This window comes from Elephas maximus, chromosome 9, assembly GCF_024166365.1.
Source record: "Elephas maximus indicus isolate mEleMax1 chromosome 9, mEleMax1 primary haplotype, whole genome shotgun sequence".
Classification (NCBI taxonomy): Eukaryota; Metazoa; Chordata; class Mammalia; order Proboscidea; family Elephantidae; genus Elephas; species Elephas maximus.
In genome coordinates, this window is record NC_064827.1 from 5,081,068 (window position 1) to 5,098,148 (window position 17,081).

Consider the following 17,081-nt stretch of genomic DNA (forward strand, 5'->3'; position numbering starts at 1 on the left):
TTAGCATAAGGGGCGGGGCCGTCAGGGTGGGTTCGTATTAGCATAAGGGGCGGGGCCCCACCTCACGACGAAGCGCGTCCGCGTGTACTCGGCCTTATTAGCATATGGGCGGGGCTCGCAGGTCTGCGAGGCGAGCCGAGTGGCCCTGTTATTAGCATAAGGGGCGGGGCTTGAGGCGATGGGACACACCCACCCCTGGCAGTTGGATCGTCCCTCCTAAGAATAGCATAGAGGCGGAGCTACGTGGAGAATTCACAGGTGCGCCAGCCTCGGGGCCCAATCCTGACTGCACACGCCCTCACCTTTCGTTCTCCCTGGGCAGGAAAAAAACAGCGAGGGGTGGCAAGGGCTTGGCGAGGTCGGGGATGGGTCTGGGGTCCGACAGAGGCCCGGGAGCCCCCGCCTTGGCGTGGGATAAACTCTGAAGTCCTGTTTGGGCAGGTTAGGGGAAGAAGATGGTACCCCGGCTGCGGATCCTTACAATGATGCTTTTATTGGTACCGGAGGGGCTGCGGGCTGCCTCCCACCCCCTAGCCTTTTACACGTCTGGAGGAGACCCCAAGGCGACGCCTGAGTTGGAGGGAGTTAGAGCTGTAAGTCCTCAGGGTCCACCCCTCCAGGCTGGCCAGGCGCCGCAGGTGTTCAGTAAGCGTCAGGACCCTTCCCTTTGCTGGCTCAGATCCCCCTTCCAGCACGAGGAAGGCACCCCCTGCACCGTCCACAGAGGAGCTTGAAGAGGAAGCTAGGGCTGGGCCGGGCCCCCCTTTTCCTGCGCTCTATGGAGGGTCCAGTACTGGCCCCGCAGGCTGGCCCGCGCCTCCAGGAAGCCCTCACTCAACTCCACCTCCGCCTGGCTGCCCGCTGACTCCCAGTAGAACGACTGCTGCCCACGGAACGTCGAGATCCTCAGGCTGTGGATGTCCCGGATCTGGGAGGAAAGGGGGTAGCCTGAAAGGGCGGTCCACACGTGATAATCAGCTAGCAGTACGGAGCTGTTAGTGTGTAAGGCGGAACTCTGATGGCGCGGTGGTTAGGAGCTATGGCTGCTAACCAAAAGATGGGCAGTTCAAATCCACCAGCCGCTCCTTGGAAACCCTACGGGGCAGTTCTCTGACTCCACGGCACCTAACAACAACAGTATGGAAGGACTCCTACATCAGGATCACATCGCCCAGGGACAGAGGCTCAGAGAAGTTACAGCGCTTCCCCAAGCAAACACAGTGGGGCCGAGCTGGGATCTGAGCCCAGACCAGGCCTTCCAGGGCAAGGGCTGCCTTCTCCAGGGGATCCCTACTGTGCAGGGAGCAGCTCTCCCAGGGCGCGCAGAACCTCACGGGGGTAGCCAGCTGTATCAGCGTTTAAAATTACGCTTCAATCCTGGCTTAGCTGGCAGTCTACATCAGAAAAGGTCTTTTCTGTTTCACTTCTGTCAGTTTGAGTCCAGCCAGAGGTGCCTCAGAAGAAGGCCTGGTCTACTTCTGGGAAACTAGCCTCTGAAAACCCCGTGGGGCACAGTTCTACTCTGACCCACACGGGGTCGCCATGAGTTAGAGCTGACTAGACGGCAGCTGTTTTAGGGTGCTCAAAAAGCATTTGTTGGGTGAAGCAGTGGGGGACGCTCTTTTATCCCATTCTTTTGTTAATGACTTTGAGGTCTTTGATCTGCAGTAAACTCAAGGGATCCTCTAGCCCAGCACCCACCCCTGTCCCCATCCCCAGGTTCGGTTGTCCCAGAATCACAGCAAAGTCGCCCCACTCCTGTCCCTGGTGGCCTCACCAGGATGTAGCTGGCCTCGGTCCCCTTGGTCTGCATGCCCACGTTGGTGACCAGGGCGTGGATGGCCATCCGGGCCTGTGGAGCCACGTCAATGAAGACCCGGCAGCCCCCTGCGCTCCTCCCATCTGGCCTCAACGAGGGGCCCACGATTTCACCCCGGGGTCCAAAGAGCTGCATGTCACATTCTGCTGGGACAGCAGGTGGGTACACTGGGTGTGGGTCACCTCAGGGACATAGGGGCCTAGGCTGACCGTGGTGCCGGAGGCCAGGGCAGCTCACAGCCAGGAAGCAGTGGGAGGGGTGGTGTGGCACTGTGGTCAGAAGTCCCTGCTGGGCCCCAGCTCTACCGCTTCCCGGCCCTGGGACTTGCGACGAAGGCCCTAAGTGCTCTGCACTTGGCTCCCCTCTCTGTAAAGGGAAGGTACCACGCACCTGGGAGGGCCGTTTTTAAGATTCAATGAAGGCATCTGTGCAAAAGTGCTCAACACTGTGCCGGGCACAAAGGGACACTATCCCACCACTGTCACAAGGAGCCCACCTGCCTGTGCCCCCGGGCCTCCCACAAGGTGGGTGCCTACATGTGTGCAGGGGAAGGGGAGTGGGGGTGTTTCCCAACAACTCAGAGCCTGTGCTCTTGGCTCCAGCACACCTGCAGCTGAGGGGCTGGCGGGGGGCGGCTGTGTTCAGTCTCTGCAGAGGCTGCTCCCGCCTCGTACCCTGAGCCCTGGGGGAACTGGGAACCTCTGCACCTGGCTTGGAAAGCCAACTCCAGCCAGCTTGGGGCAACTGGAGACCTATCAAGGCAGGGCACGGACGGGGTGGGTGTGCCTGGTGGTGGGGTGCGTGTGTGTGCATGTGCATGTATGTGCAAGCATGCACGCACACACCCAGCTCGGCGAGAGAGGAGTGAAGAAACCAGAACAGGGCTGAGGGAAAGCAGTTTGCAGAAGCGAGCCACACCAGGGACAGTGAGCCCAGAACACTGCCCAGCCTCGACCTCAGCCCTGCCCAAGCACCCTAGAGGGCCTGCGTGCTGGGGACCATGTACAGGGTGGCGGCCTGAGGGTGATGATGTGACACTGACCCCGTTCACCCCTCTAGCTGCTCAGCTCCAGAGAGGAAGGGACACAGCACATGCCCCAGGGTGTCACCCTGACCGCTCCCCTCCTCTGAGTCAGCCCCTCCCTCCTTGGCCACCACCCCTCAGTGCTGGCTCCCCGTGGCAGCTGCCCCAGCCTAGCCACCTGCCCAGGGACTGGCCTACCTCGGTGGGACGGGTGCTGGGCAGGCCGGCCCCTGTACTGCAGCAGCAAGCCACTGTCCGGCCGCACCCGGCGCTGTCTCACCACCAGCGTGTTGGCCTGGGAGCTGAAGATGGTGCCGGCCAGCTTCCCGCACAGCTTCCTCCACGTGAGCCTGCTCCACAGTAGCAGCGTCTCCCCTAGAAAGCGGCTGTGCCTGAGAGCCCAGCACTTTCCGCCCGGCGGGCAGCTCTGCGGCCCAGGGTGGACTGAGTGCGAGTCCCCGCTGTCCCGCTGACAGGCTGCGGGACTGTAAGTCACCAGGCACGGTACTTAATCCCTCCTGGCCTCGGTTTTCTCATCTATAAAATGGGGGTAATCACACCCCCAGTAACCAGATGGTGGTGGTGATTAGACCTGAGGGTTCTCGTGGAGTGACCACCCACAGGGCCCTGGACATACCAACACTGCAGTCGAGGGAACTCTCAAGGACATGGAGGGTGACCACCTCCCCCAGGGGCCGCCCGATGGCCACCACGCATTCCGCCTGCCCTGGGCCGCGAAGGTCAATGGTTCCTGCCGGCTCAAGGAACTGCCGCCCACAGATACCTGAAGGGTTAGGGCCACGGTTAGCAGAGCTTTGGGGAGGGGGCTGCATGATGCCCACAGGTTGCAGTACCTCAGCAAAAGAGGATCGTGTGTGCAGCAGTGCACAGGCCAGGGGGTCACTCAGACCTGGCATGTGGCGCCTTGGGCAAACTACTTTCCCTTGATAATAATAAAAGAGAGAAGAGGGCCAGCCCAGCCCTGCCCCACCTGCTGGGGCCGTGGATGAGCCCCAGGGAGCCCCCACCGGGAGCTCATTCCAGCTCTCCCAGTGCCGCTGCCCTTCCCACCCCTCCTGCAGCCAGCCCCTGACAGAAAGGAGGGAGGAACGTAACTGGACTCTGCAGAGCTTTTCCAGGGCCTGGCCAGGAGCCCCCGAGGCCAGGGAGCTGGAGAAGGGAGGCGGGCCTGGGCCCAAGGCCGCTCTGGGGCAGCTCTAGCTGTGGCAGCTGTGGTCTGTTCTGCAACAGTAACCTCCTTGGGGGGCACCAGGCTGGGTGTCCCCTGCCCTCCACAGGGTCCGGCCCAGCAGCCCCGCACTGTCACTGGCTTGGGTAAGTGCTGGCAGAAGTCAGCTGGCATGGGTGCCTGCGCCTGGGGTCCAAGGCATGTGTCCCTCCGGCGCTGGACGCCATTCCCGCAGGAGACGGAGCACTGGCAGGAGAGAGGGGAGGGTCATGGCCAGCCCCCAGGGGCTGACGAGGACAGTGGTGACACACCTCTGATACTATGCACCTGTCACAGGCTAGGTGTGAGCGGGTATAATCTTTGCACAACCCAAGAGGCAGGCAGGCATCTCCATGGCTCGGAGAGGTCACCTGCAGCAAGGCCACGTATGTAGGAGAGGGGTCAGAGTTCAAGCCCAGACTCTAAAGCCCTCTCTGCCTTTCCAACCCCAGCACAGCAACCAGGGCTCCTCAGCGGGGTCTGACCCCTTCTCACCTGTCCCTGCGGCCTGACCCCCCCCCTCGCCCATCCCCTCAGCTGCTCTTCTCCCCACCCCCACCCCACCCTCTCATCTCTGCCCCACCCCAGGTGCCTGAGCAGCTCTGAGGAGGGGGAGGTGCTACAGGGTGGGAGCCAGGCCTCTCCTCATCTGCACTGCCTCCATGCTCCCCACACTGAGAGTGAGCCCCTGAGCTCCTGAGGGGCCTGAGCCCGTGTAGCTCTGACCCCCCAGCACCTGATTGCGCTCACTCATCTGTCGTGAATTGAGGTGTCTGCTTCTTGGGGCACCCTTAGACCAGCCCCCCAGGTCTCCAGGCCTCATTCCTCTTCTGTCTCGAGGCACCCCAACTTCCCCCTGAGCAGGCCCAGCACATCACAAGTCTGCAAACTGGGTGAGGCCTCGACTGAGCCACAGAGCACCCCAGAACCTTTATACACGGGGCTGCTGGGCCCCCTGCCTGGAGGTTCTGGGTCAACGGTGCGGGGGGGAGTGCAGCCTCCCAAGCAACGTGCTTGAGGTGGGGGGCAAGGACTCTCTCCACCCTCGGGGGTCCCATGAATCAAAGCCCGAGGCTCCCCCATTGAGAGGGCCCATGGCAGATGCACTCCCAGCCCCCCAGGGAGCGAGGGCCCAGCTGCCATGCTCACCTCTGTCCAGGTGCTGACATGCCACCGGTAGGCACAGTCGGCAAGCAGGCAAGGGATGGTGGCCTGTGGCCGTTCCAAGCCCGCACAGGCCACCTCGTCCAACTCGACCTCGAGGCCTCGGTCCAGCCGCACACAAGTCACCAAGCGCTGGGCAGTGCCAAGGCCACAGCTGGCTGAGCACGGGCCGGGTGGCAGGACTCTCCACCTGCAGGGAGAGTGGAACCCTCGGAGCGCCGGCCTCTTCCAGCCCTCGCCTGTGTGCCCAGGGCTTTCCCACAGCCAGCCCTGGACTGAACATTCATGAGCAGCAGAGCCCTACTCAGGAGGTTTCATCAAGCCCATTTCCCAGATTCCAGAGGAGAAAACTGAGGCTCAGAGATGGGAGGTGGCTGGGGAGAGAGCACCTGGCAGGGCAGGGCTCCGGGCTGCAGTCCTCAAGGGGGCGGGGCTGGGGCAGCCGCCCACACTTGGCATGGGGCAGGGGGATGGTGCGACCGTGGTCGGGCCTCACACAGCGCATAGCCAGTGGCACCTGGCCCCCTCCACAGGTCACCGGGCATGGCCCCAAGGCTCGAGTCTCCCACCTTCAGGAGGAAGGCCAGTACTCAGAGGTGCCTCCGGAGCCAGATGTCCTCCACCCTGCCCAGTCCTCCCCCTACTTACCGTGCGGGGCACAGGGCAACCTGACAGGCCTCCCGCTGGTTCCTGGGCCTGGTTGCCGGGTCACACAGCTCTTCTGGGACTGCTGTGCCACGGATCGGGTCCACGCACACAGAGCGCAGCTCCCTCAGGCCTATGGGGGAGGCAGGGACCCCACACACAAGAGGGGGGCTCAGCAAGGCCCATGGCCGCCTGGCTCACCCAAGAGCTTCAGCAGCTAGGGCTCTGTGGGTTCAAGTTCTGGCCCTGCCACTTACCCATGTGTGACCCTGGACACGTGACTCAGCCTCCCTGACCTCGGGTTCTCAATATAACGGGGCCCACTTAGCAGGGCCGCTTACAAAGACTTAAACAGGAGACATGAAGTGCCTGGCACATGGCTAAGTGCTTGACAGATGGCGGCTGCTGTACACATGGTGGCCGCTGCACACACGGTAGCTGCTGTTGTTGATTGAGAGGCATCATGAGAGCTGTGATATGAAAATCTCTTACCGTGTTTATTGCAAAGATGTTATTAAGGCTGGTGTCCTTTTCTCTCTCCTTATGGGGTATTCTCAAAAGACATCTCTTTCTGACTTCGGATCTAAACATGCTGAGGTTTTACTGAGTAAGTATATCTTACTGTTAGGGATTGAACTGTGTCCCCCCAAATATGTGTTGGAATCCTAGCCCTATGCCCGTGGATGTGATCCTGTTTGGGAATAGGGTTTTCTTTGTAGGGTGTGTCCTGAAACTAATCACTTGTGAGTTATAATAAGCAACACAGATACAGAGAGAAGCAAGCACAAAACTGGGGAAGATACCATGTGAAGACCTTCAAGAAACCAAGGAACGCAGACCTCTCGGAAGCAGATCACCGGGCCTGTCTTCCAAGACACCTCTGAGTGGGTTCAAAGCGCCAACCTTTCAGCTAGTGTGAATTTACTGTCTGCTCTACCCCGGGCCCTATGGATTTACTGTAAGCCACCTCAAACCCTTTCTAGATCTAGGCAAGCAGACAAGAGTGCTCACTGAGTCTGGTCCTGGAGGCCCCTCACCTTGGCCACAGGAGACGGAGCAGGGCCCACTCAGAGGAATCCACGCATGTGCAGCGAGAGCTCCTGGCCCGGCACTGCCCAGTGGGGACGGAGCTTCCTCCCCTGGAGTTGTCACATCCAGCTGCAGGGGGAGCAACAGGCTGGGGACCTCCAGGTCCCCAAGCACCCAGCCCTCCACCCCCATCCACCCCGGTCCTTCAAGAGAGAGCAGAGCTCGGGAACTGGTCCCAGCACACCAGCGGCTGCCTCCTCACTGCCTTTCTGCAGAGCCGCCTGCCCGCCCCAGCAGAGGCCTGCCGGCACGCCCGCCCCGGCCTCAGCAGACGTCTCAGGGCAGCAGCGCACATAGCCAGGCCTGAGGGGGAAGGGGCCGCGCCTGGCCTGAGAACAGACGTTCGTCAAAGCCCACCAGCCTCAAGCCCCTAGACGCCAGGCGAGGGCATGTCTGCGTTTTCTGCACAGTGGCTGAATTAAGCTCCTCCTTTTTTTATCCAAATCTAGGAAACCCTGGTGGCATAGTGGTGAAGAGCTCAGGCGGCGAACCAAAGGGTCAGCCGTTCAAGTCCCCCAGTTGCTCCTTGGAAACCCTATGGGGCCGTTCTACTCTGTCCTATAGGGTTGCTATGAGTTAGAATTGACTTGACGCCAGTGGATTTTTTTCACCCAAATCTAATAGGGTCCGGATTCTCTCAGGTTGGGTTTCGAGTGGGGAGGGGGCTTCCCCAGAGGACCCCGAGTGCTCTGGTTCTAAGTGGACCCTTGACAGAGTACCCTCAGACAACGGCCCTGGGGAGGATGCTGTTTTCTCTGTGGCCCAGGAGGAGGCTGGGACTGGGGCTCCAACTTCCCCCGGCCAGTTGAGGACCCAAGGCCCTGGCCACCCTCACTCCAGGGTACTCACATGATCCCAGCCCTGGTGGCATGCCATCCCAAAGCAGGGCGCAAGCGCAGGTGGCTCCTCATCTGTGGAGCATGGCCCAGCATCCCCCGGAGCCTCCTGGCCTTCTGCCTGCGGGACACACGTCCTGTTCTGTAGGGCTGGGCTGGGGGCCGCTGCCTCCCTCCTGCGGATGGCACAGGACAGTCAGCAAGCCTGCCATTGGCTGTAGGTGCAGCCCAGCCCCTAGGGATGTGACTCTGCTCCCAGGCATCCAGGGGCCCACAGAGGCCCCACAAGGAGAGACACCCAGGGTCTTGCCCTCAGAGTTTGGGGTTAGCTGGACCACCTGCCAGATAACCATGCTTCCGCTCGACAGGCACCCTCTGTGGAGCGCCTGATGCAGGCAGACAGAGCCCCATCCCGCCATCCAGGGGCAAAGGCAGACCCCAAAGTTCACAACGGTGCCATAACCAACATAGCAGGTGCTCAAGAAATGTGTACCAGATGGAACGGGTCACCAAGCTTAAGGGTGACAGATGGGCTTTACCTTGTGAGCTAACCCCAGAGGTGGGGCTGCACGGAGTGCAGTGTTGAGAGGGACTCTGAGGCTGTGTGAGGAGGACTCTGAGGCTGTGTGAGGAGGACTCTGAGGCTCCGTGAGGAGGACTCTGAGGCGGTGTGAGGATCTGAGGCTGTGTGAGGAGGATCTGAGGCTGTGTGAGGAGGATTCTGAGGCGGTGTGAGGAGGATTCTGAGGCTGTGTGAGGAGGATTCTGAGGCTGTATGAGCAGGACTCATGCTGTGTGAGGAGGATGCTGAGGCTGTGCTGAGGATTCTGAGGCTGTGTGAGGAGGACGCTGAGGTTGTGTGAGGACGATGCTGAGGCTGTGTCAGGAGGATTCTGAGGCTGTGTGAGGAGGACTCTGAGGCTGTGTGAGGAGGATTCTGAGGCTGTGTGAGGAGTACTCTGAGGCTGTGTGAGGAGGACTCTGAGCCTGTGTGAGGAGGACTGTGAGGCTGTGTGAGGAGGACTCTGAGCCTGTGTGAGGACTCTGAGGCTGTGTGAGGAGGACTCTGAGCCTGTGTGAGGAGGACTGTGAGGCTGTGTGAGGAGGACTCTGAGCCTGTGTGAGGACTCTGAGGCTGTGTGAGGAGGACTCTGAGCCTGTGTGAGGAGGACTGTGAGGCTGTGTGAGGAGGACTCTGAGCCTGTGTGAGGACTCTGAGGCTGTGTGAGGAGGACTCTGAGCCTGTGTGAGGCAGACTCTGAGGCTGTGTAAGGAGGACTCTGAGGCTATGTGAGGAGGATGCTGAGGCTGTGTGAGGAGGACTCTGAGGCTGTGTGAGGAGGATTCTGAGGCTGTGTGAGGAGGATCTGAGGCTGTGTGAGGAGGATCTGAGGCTGTGTGAGGAGGATGCTGAGGCTGTGTGAGGAGGATGCTGAGGTTGTGTGAGGAGAACTCTGGGGCGGTGTGAGGAGGACTCTGAGGCTGTGTGAGGAGGACTCTGAGGCAGTGTTAAGGAGCACTCTGAGGCTGTGTGAGGAGAATTCTGAGGCTGTGTGAGGAGGATTCTGAGGCTGTGTGAGGAGGATTCTGAGGCTGTGTGAGGAGGACTCTGAGGCTGTGTGAGGAGGACTCTGAGCCTGTGTGAGGAGGATTCTGAGGCTGTGTGAGGAGGACTGAGGCTATGTGAGGAGGACTCTGAGCCTATGTGAGGAGGAGTCTGAGGCTGTGTGAGGAGGACTCTGAGGCTGTGTGAGGAGGACTCTGAGGCTGTTTGAGGAGGACTCTGAGGCTGTGTAAGGAGGATTCTGAGGCTGTGTGAGGAGGACTCTGAGGCTGTGTGAGGAGGACTCTGAGGCTGTGTGAGGAGGATTCTGATCCTGTGTGAGGAGGATTCTGAGGCTGTGTGAGGAGGAGTCTGAGGCAGTGTTGAGGAGGACTCTGAAGCTGTGTGAGGAGGACTCTGAGGCAGTGTTGAGGAGGACTCTGAAGCTGTGGGAGGACGATGCTGAGGCTGTGTCAGGAGGACTCTGAGGCTGTGTGAGGAGGACTCTGAGGCTGTGTGAGGAGGACTCTGAGGCAGTGTTAAGGAGCACTCTGAGGCTGTGTGAGGAGGATTCTGAGGCTGTGTGAGGAGGACTCTGAGGCTGTGTGAGGAGGACTCTGAGGCTGTGTGAGGAAGACTCTGAGGCAGTGTTAAGGAGCACTCTGAGGCTGTGTGAGGAGGATTCTGAGGCTGTGTGAGGAGGATTCTGAGGCTGTGTGAGAAGGATTCTGAGGCTGTGTGAGGAGGACTCTGAGGCTGTGTGAGGAGGACTCTGAGACTGTGTGAGGAGGATTCTGAGGCTGTGTGAGGAGGATTCTGAGGCAGTGTTGAGGAGGACTCTGAGGCTGTGTTGAGGAGGACTCTGCGGCTGTGTAAGGAGGATGCTGAGGCTGTGTGAGGAGGATTCTGAGGCTGTGTGAGGAGGATGCTGAGGCTGTGTGAGGAGGATTCTGAGGCTGGATTGGGCCTCAGTGGGGAAGAGTGGTGAGTCTTATGTCTACTGCGGACACAGAGGGGAAAGGGAGCCCCCAGTGGTCTAGTCCAGCCCCCTCCGCACTGGGCAGATAAAACTACTGAAGCCCAGAGAGGGAGGGGACTTGCCCAGTCACCCAGGAAGTTACAGGTGGATGAGAACAGTATGCCACTGTCAGTTTGGACACTGAGGGATGAGAGGCAACCCCTGGGCACCATGGAAATGGTAGTGTTAGTAATAAAGTGATGTTCACTGCTTCACATTCACACTCCATGGTGTGCCCCCACCTCCCTGTGCACAGCCCCTCTCCCCATTTCAAAGCAGGGATTTCAGAGAAGGAATAACTGGCCCAGGGCTGCTCGGCAGCAGTTCCAAAGCTGGCACTCTTAACCTCCGGGCCACCACTGCCTCTTGCAGCCTCAGGATGGAGGGACCCTGCTAAGGCCTTGGGGACAGAGGACAGTACAAGGGGGCAGGGCTCAGGGCAGGAGACAGCCCACCGGGGGACTATCTAGATCGGTCCTATGGGGCTACCCCAACCCCCAGCCCCCAGCCCAGCCCTGTGCTCACCCCATTGGGCGGGGCTGGGGCTTGCAGGTTTCTGCCCCAAAGTCCCCCGCTGTCCAGTGGTGGAGGGAGGAGCCAGCAGCAAGCACTAGCCAGGTCCCCAGGCTGGCTCAGCGGAGGCCGTGGGGGCAGGCAGATTTGTCCAGCCAACAGGCTGACAGTCTTCCTGGTGTGAGTTCAGCACCTGAACACTGTGCAGGTACAGCCAGCCCGGCCCATGGCTCTCCAGGTGTCCCCAAGAAGGCCCTTCCCAGAGGGCCAGCCTTATAGAACCACCCCAGATACCAACTCCTACCCAACAGGCCCTGTTTTCATGCTTCTGCCAACTGTACCAGCATGGCTGGCAGTGAGAGGTGTGCCCAGCACTCCCTCCCAGTCCACACCCCCACCTCCATCTTACACCCTCAGTCAGCGTGTTGGCGGGTGTCAGGCCACCGGCTGACAGTCACCACTTCTGCCTCGAGTCTCAGTCTTCATTATAAAATGGGGGACACAGACGAAGCCAACCTCACTGAGCAGTTTCCAGGACACAGGGAGATCGTGAGCAGAAGCTACCTAGCACAGTATGTGCACCTGGACCCCTGAGCCAGGGTGCTGTGTCCCACCCCTCACCCACTGCAAGCCCGGAGCCCCACTCACCGCGCAGGGCAGGGCATGGGGGCGCAGGGCTCTGATCGCTCTGGCGGCTTTGGGCTCCCTTCACACTGGGCAGCCTCCACCCACTTGTTCTGGGCCTGGTCCAGGCAGCCGTAGGTCACCCAGCGCTGCCCTGGGAGGGGAGAGAAGAGCTAGGCCATGTCTGCACAGGGGGCACCAATGCTGTGGGCCAGTCCTTCCCCAGGCCTCACCTGCCCCACAGCTCACCGAACAGGACCCCCACACGGCGGCCCACATCCCCACATGCAGCTGCTTGGGCTGGAAATAGCTGAAGGTGATGTCTGGGTGGGCGAGGCTGCCATACTCCTCACTGTAGCGCCTGTAAACCTGCATCAAATGGATAGAAGAGCTCCAGCCACTACCCAGTGGGCCCTGAGGGTCGCTGCTCACAGCCACCTTCTCCAGGAAGCCTTCTGACTTCTCATCCCTCAGTCCCTGAGTTCTTTCATTTACCAAGTAATCACCAATGCTGACCCCATGCCGGGCTCTGGATAGCACAGAGCATAGGACACAGTCCCGGCCTCAAAGAGCCCAGAGTGGGCTGTGGGACCAGGTGTCTGTCTTTTCAACACCAACTGCAAATACAGTTCACCCTCTGACCCTAACTACCCAGAGTTAGGTCAACTCTCACAAGTCCTCCCAAGACTTCAAACATCAGACACAAGGTCCCCACAACACCCTCACTTATGACCTGCTGGCTACAAACTTGGGGGTTCTCACTACCCCTTCAGGTTTGATAATTGGCTAGAACAGCTCACAGAACTCAGGAAAGCACTACGCTTACAATGACAGCTTTATCATGAAAGATACAAAAGAAGAGACACATAGGTCGAGGTCTTGGAGGGTCCCCAAAGTGGTGCCTCTGTGTCTCCAAGGACATGTCACCCTCCAGAGCATCCATGCCTATCACCAACCAGGAAGCTCATGAAGCTTCAGTGTCCAGAGCTTTTACCGGAGTCTCATTCCACATGCATGATGGATTGAATCACTACCCATGTGGTTGAATTCAATCTCCAGCCCGTTCCCCTCCCCAGGTATCCAGCTGATATCACACCAGAGTCTTTCTGGCCTGGCCAACAGGAGTCACCTCATTAACATAAACTCTCAGGTGTGGTCTGGAGCCCTCATGGACAACAGACACTCTAATCATTCCAGAAATTTCAAGGCCAAAGCCAAATTCTTTGGGTGAAGTAATAGATAATCACAAAGCTTTTGGTAGGTGGAGGAGTAGAGATATGCACAGGGCATTATGGGAGCCCACAGGAGGCTTCCTGAGTTGAGGGGGGGCGGATCACAGTGGAGGTCGGGAGAGATTTGGGGAAGCAAAGAGCAGATGCAGACACAGGGCGTGGAGGGACCATCCTGCACATCCTACAGCAAGGGCCTGGAGGTGAGATGAGGCCCAAAAGGTCGGCAGGAAGGGACTGGATGGGGGGGACCTTGTGGCCGGCTAGTAGCCTGGGCTTGCTTGCTTTTCTTCCAAGGTATCTCTGGGTGGACTCGAACTGTCAACCTTTTGGTTAGCAGCTGAGTGGTTGACAATTTACACCACCCAGAAGTTTCTCTCCACACAGTAGCGCCCCAAATGACTGCCAAATGACTGAGTGAGTGGGTAAGTGAGTGGGTGAGAGAGTGAGTGGGTGGGTGAGTGGGTGAGTGAGTGGGTGAGTGAGTGAGTGAGTGAGGAACAAATGAACCAACAGCAGAACCCCTCCTACCCCTCCAATCACCTGTATCTCAATGTCTTCCTGGGTAGGCCCCTGGATGTGAAGCTCCTCCCGGTGGGGCAGCTGGTCCTCGGTGAGGGCCACCCTGTACTCCAGGCGGCTGTCCTCCAGGAGTGAGGGGTAGGTGGTACTGGGGGAGACGCTCCCGTTTCCAGCTACAATGTACCGCCCTCGGATCCTCACAGCTGTGGGGCAGCGAGAGCACTCAGGACGGCGGGGTCCCAACCTCTTACATGGGAGCATTTTCCTTAAACTCTCCACCAACAGGGTGTGGGCCAAGGTGGGACAAAGTCTCTGGGGTGGAGAAGGCAACAGGGCCAGCAGAGTAAGGAGGGCCTTCTACCCATGGACATAACCTCCAATGCCATGTCATGGCTCTCCTCCCCAAGCCGTGCCCCGCCGGGAGCAGGACCTCCTGGCACCTAGGTCTGGTGGTCACCCCCCAGGCACACTCTCTGCCCTGTTCATACGCATCTGACCATGGAAGGGTCTTTCCAGAATCTGAGGAATGCCGTGGGCCTGCTTCCCCTCACCAAGTGCACACACAAGGCTTTACAGGCGGTTCCGGGGCTCAAGGACCTCAGGGTGTGTGCTCACCCTGTGGATCTGAAGGGCAGGTGCAGGCAGCTTTCTGGAAAGAAAGACTGACCATGCATCCTCCGTCAACTCACCCAAGTGTGTGAAGAGAGGCCTGCGGTTGACAACATAGACACTGGTCAGGTTGGGGGTGACCGTGAGGAATGTCACATACTCTGGAAGGAAGCAGGAGAGGGTACCTGGGGCTCACAGGTTACATAACAGTCAAAAGGGAGCAGATTTCAGCTGCATGGAAAATAGGGCCTTTAACACCAAAAGCTAGCAGTGCAAAGGGCTGCCTCAGAGGTGGTGAGTCCACTGTCACTGGGGGCAATCAAACCAGGCTGGATGGCCACCCATGAGGGACACTGTCCTGGCTGGGAGGAGGGGTAAGGTCCAAGTTCTCACCAGAGTGAAGGGCACATCAGACGGGGATGGGCCTCAAGTCCCCCACGAGTCACCTAAACACCACAGTTTGCAAATGCCTCAACTCTTTTATGAGTAGATCAAACTCAAGGGCCTTCTGATGATAACACCTTCTCGCTTATCGCACCCCTTTTGGTGTGATTTCTCCAGCAAGAGAGAACAGGCTGGCCTGCAAAAACTGCCCAACCCTGTATCCATATTCCCTCAGCACCACGGCTAGTCAGCTGCCGTGACCGCTCTGTCCTGAGGGCTACCAGGCCAGACGCCCCGAGGTCTCTGCTGGCTCTATGAGTCTCAGGCTGGGCCACCTGGCTCCTCAGAGGCCAGGGGAGTGGCCCCTGCACCCCAGGAATGCCCCTTACCTCTGGCTCTTCCGCCCGAGAAGGAGCCGTTGTGTGGGCTGCAGGTGCTGTTGTCTCCTCCGCACACCTGGCACACATCGCGTACCTGCTGGGAGTCCATCCTGCCGTCACAGCCCAGGATCTGTGCCAAGGGGAGGAAGTGAGGCTCCAGGTAACTGGGGGGCATGGCCTCGCTGACAACCAACCACTCCCAGTAGCTGGGCTGGAGGGCTCTTAACTAGCCTTTCCATACAACTACCATCTGCCAGGAGCCCTGGGGGCACAGTGGTTAAGAGCTCAGCTGCTAAATCAAGAGGTCAGCAGTTCGAATCCACCAGCTGCTCCTTGGAAACACTATGAGGCAGTTTACTCTGTCCTGTAGGGTCACTATGAGTTGGAATCGACTTGACACCAAAGGGTTTTTGGCTATCTACCAAAGAGGCACTCACGCGGCTGGAATGGCCTGTCTGACACCACAGCCCCACAGTGAGGCTCTCAACCCACGGCTGTGTCCAAGCTGGCCCAGGGTCCCAGCGCCACTCCCAGGCAGACACTACTGCCCTTGGCCGGCGCAGTTCTTAGGAACCTGCCTGCTGGAAACACCATTTGCACTTTGGCTTCTGATGGGACAGGCAGATAGCCATCCACGCACCTACCCTGCACCTGCCCGACAGGCACAGGCTGAAGGTCCCGTCCTCCCTCGGGCCACTCGGCACACAGCGGGTCCCATCCACGAAGCTGTCCCCACGCCTCACAATAAAGTTCTCGCCCACGGCCCAGCACATGTACCTGCACAGACTGTCCCCTGGTAACAAGGGGCAGAACCAGGATTTGATCCGAGGTCTGTCTCTGAGCAGCCCCGTACATCAGCATCAATGGTGGTGGGCCAGACCCCTGACTCACCAACCACGAGGGTCTCCGGCCTGGCTTGCACCCCCAGCCTCACCTTGGCTGTACTGCACGGCCGAGCTCCAGCGGTAGAAGGTGCTGCCGCCTTCGGGAAGAAGCAGAGGCTGCCCTTCCGTCTGGGCGCACTGCTCTGACATGAACTCCAGCTGGCTGGTCCTGCAAGCCTGCCAGGGAAGGGCAGAGAACAGGCACAGGAGGGCCCGAGGGGGACCTAGGGTGGCTGGGGTCACCGGGAGCCACCAGCACAGCACCCTGCAGTGCAGGGCCCCGCTTCTGGCTGAGCCTCAGTTCCCAGCTCTGTAAGGTGGGGTGACAACAGCTCCTGCCTGTTACTACAGAGGGAACACTTGTGAAGGCCACAGCACAGGCCCAACATCCAGCAAAGAAGAAGAAAGCAGGGAACTGTTCTGTCTTGGAGCCAGAGGCCTGAACTTCAGAAAATGGGACCCTTATAACACTTGCTGTATGATATGCATTTAAAACCAGCTGCTTAGCAAGTGGCCATCTAAGATGCATCGACTGGTCTCAACCCACCCGGAGCAAAGGAGAATGAAGAACACCAAAGACACAAGGTAATTATGAGCCCAAGAGACAGAAAGGGCCACATAAACCAGAGACTACATCAGCCTGAGACCAGAAGAACTAGATGGTGCCTGGCTACAACCCATGACTGCCCTGACAGGGAACATGACAGAGAAACCCTGAGTGAGCAGGAGAGCAGTGGAACGCAGACCCCAAACTCTTGTAAAAAGACCAAACTCAATGGTCGGACTGAGACTAGAAGGACCCCGGAGGTCATGGTCCCCAGATCTGTTAGCCCAAGACAGGAACCATTCCCAAAGCCAACTCTTCAGACAGGGATTGGACTAGATTATGGGATAGAAAATGATACTGGGGAAGAATAAGCTTCTTGGATCAAGTAGACACATGAGACTATGTTGGCATCTCTTGTCTGAAGGGAAGATGAGAGGGTAGAGGGAGTCAGAAGCTGGCCAAATGGACATGAAAAGAGAGAGTGGAGGGAAGGGCTGTGCTGTCTCATTACAGGGAGAGCAATCAGGAGCATACAGCAAGGTGTTTATAAATTTTTGTATGAGAGTCCGACTTGATTTGTAAACTTTCACTTCAAGCACAATAAAAGTTAAAAAAAAAAAAAAAAAAAACCCAGCTGCTGTCGAGTCCACGCGTGACAATGCATCAGAGTAGAGCTGTGCTCCACAGGATTTTCAATGGCTGATTTTTTGGAAGTAGATTGCCAGGCCCTTCTTCCAAGGTACCTCTGGGTAGACTAGAACCTCCAGTTTTTGGGTTAGCAGTCAAGCACTTAACCGTTTGGACCACTCAGGAAGGCAGGTAGTTAGGAAAGAGGTAACCAGAGGCCTGGAGCAAAGGCCCCACAGAGGCAGACAGCCTGGTTTGCTTTCTTTTGCTGGAGTCTCAGAGAAGAATCTGAGCAGAGACACCCTGACCAGGGGCACTTCCTCACAGGTGCCACTTTCACCTCGCCATTCCCCCACCCCATCCCCCAACTCCATGCCCCAGACTAAGGCTCCCCCT

The 17,081-nt window shown here is 58.7% G+C and overlaps 1 protein-coding gene and 1 long non-coding RNA gene across 6 annotated transcripts in view; one reads left to right on the top strand and one right to left on the bottom strand.

Moving 5' to 3' along the window:
• The first annotated feature begins 505 nt into the window (after positions 1-505).
• LOC126082948 (uncharacterized) lies at positions 506-5,227 on the top strand. Its single transcript, XR_007518685.1, has 5 exons — positions 506-593; positions 1,720-1,977; positions 2,194-2,343; positions 4,117-4,178; positions 4,369-5,227. It is a non-coding gene; the product is annotated as an uncharacterized LOC126082948 (long non-coding RNA).
• ADAMTS13 (ADAM metallopeptidase with thrombospondin type 1 motif 13) overlaps positions 588-17,081 on the bottom strand; it is a 33,496-nt gene continuing 17,002 nt past the window's right edge. For 2 of the 5 annotated variants that reach the window (XM_049896134.1, XM_049896130.1), the window contains 17 exons: positions 15,562-15,688; positions 15,272-15,420; positions 14,637-14,757; positions 13,944-14,024; positions 13,276-13,457; positions 11,737-11,872; positions 11,528-11,657; positions 7,819-7,981; positions 6,918-7,038; positions 5,884-6,013; positions 5,625-5,804; positions 5,221-5,425; positions 3,960-4,278; positions 3,481-3,627; positions 3,042-3,218; positions 1,778-1,962; positions 588-928 (listed from right to left, as the gene is read on the bottom strand). In XM_049896134.1, coding sequence (XP_049752091.1) covers positions 743-928; positions 1,778-1,962; positions 3,042-3,218; positions 3,481-3,627; positions 3,960-4,278; positions 5,221-5,425; positions 5,625-5,804; positions 5,884-6,013; positions 6,918-7,038; positions 7,819-7,981; positions 11,528-11,657; positions 11,737-11,872; positions 13,276-13,457; positions 13,944-14,024; positions 14,637-14,757; positions 15,272-15,420; positions 15,562-15,688 — 2,739 coding nt within the window. In that variant the 3' untranslated portion in view covers positions 588-742. The remainder of the gene's footprint in view (positions 929-1,777; positions 1,963-3,041; positions 3,219-3,480; positions 3,628-3,959; positions 4,279-5,220; positions 5,426-5,624; positions 5,805-5,883; positions 6,014-6,917; positions 7,039-7,818; positions 7,982-11,527; positions 11,658-11,736; positions 11,873-13,275; positions 13,458-13,943; positions 14,025-14,636; positions 14,758-15,271; positions 15,421-15,561; positions 15,689-17,081) is intronic. The other 3 variants (XM_049896132.1, XM_049896131.1, XM_049896133.1) reach the window with 3 other exon arrangements.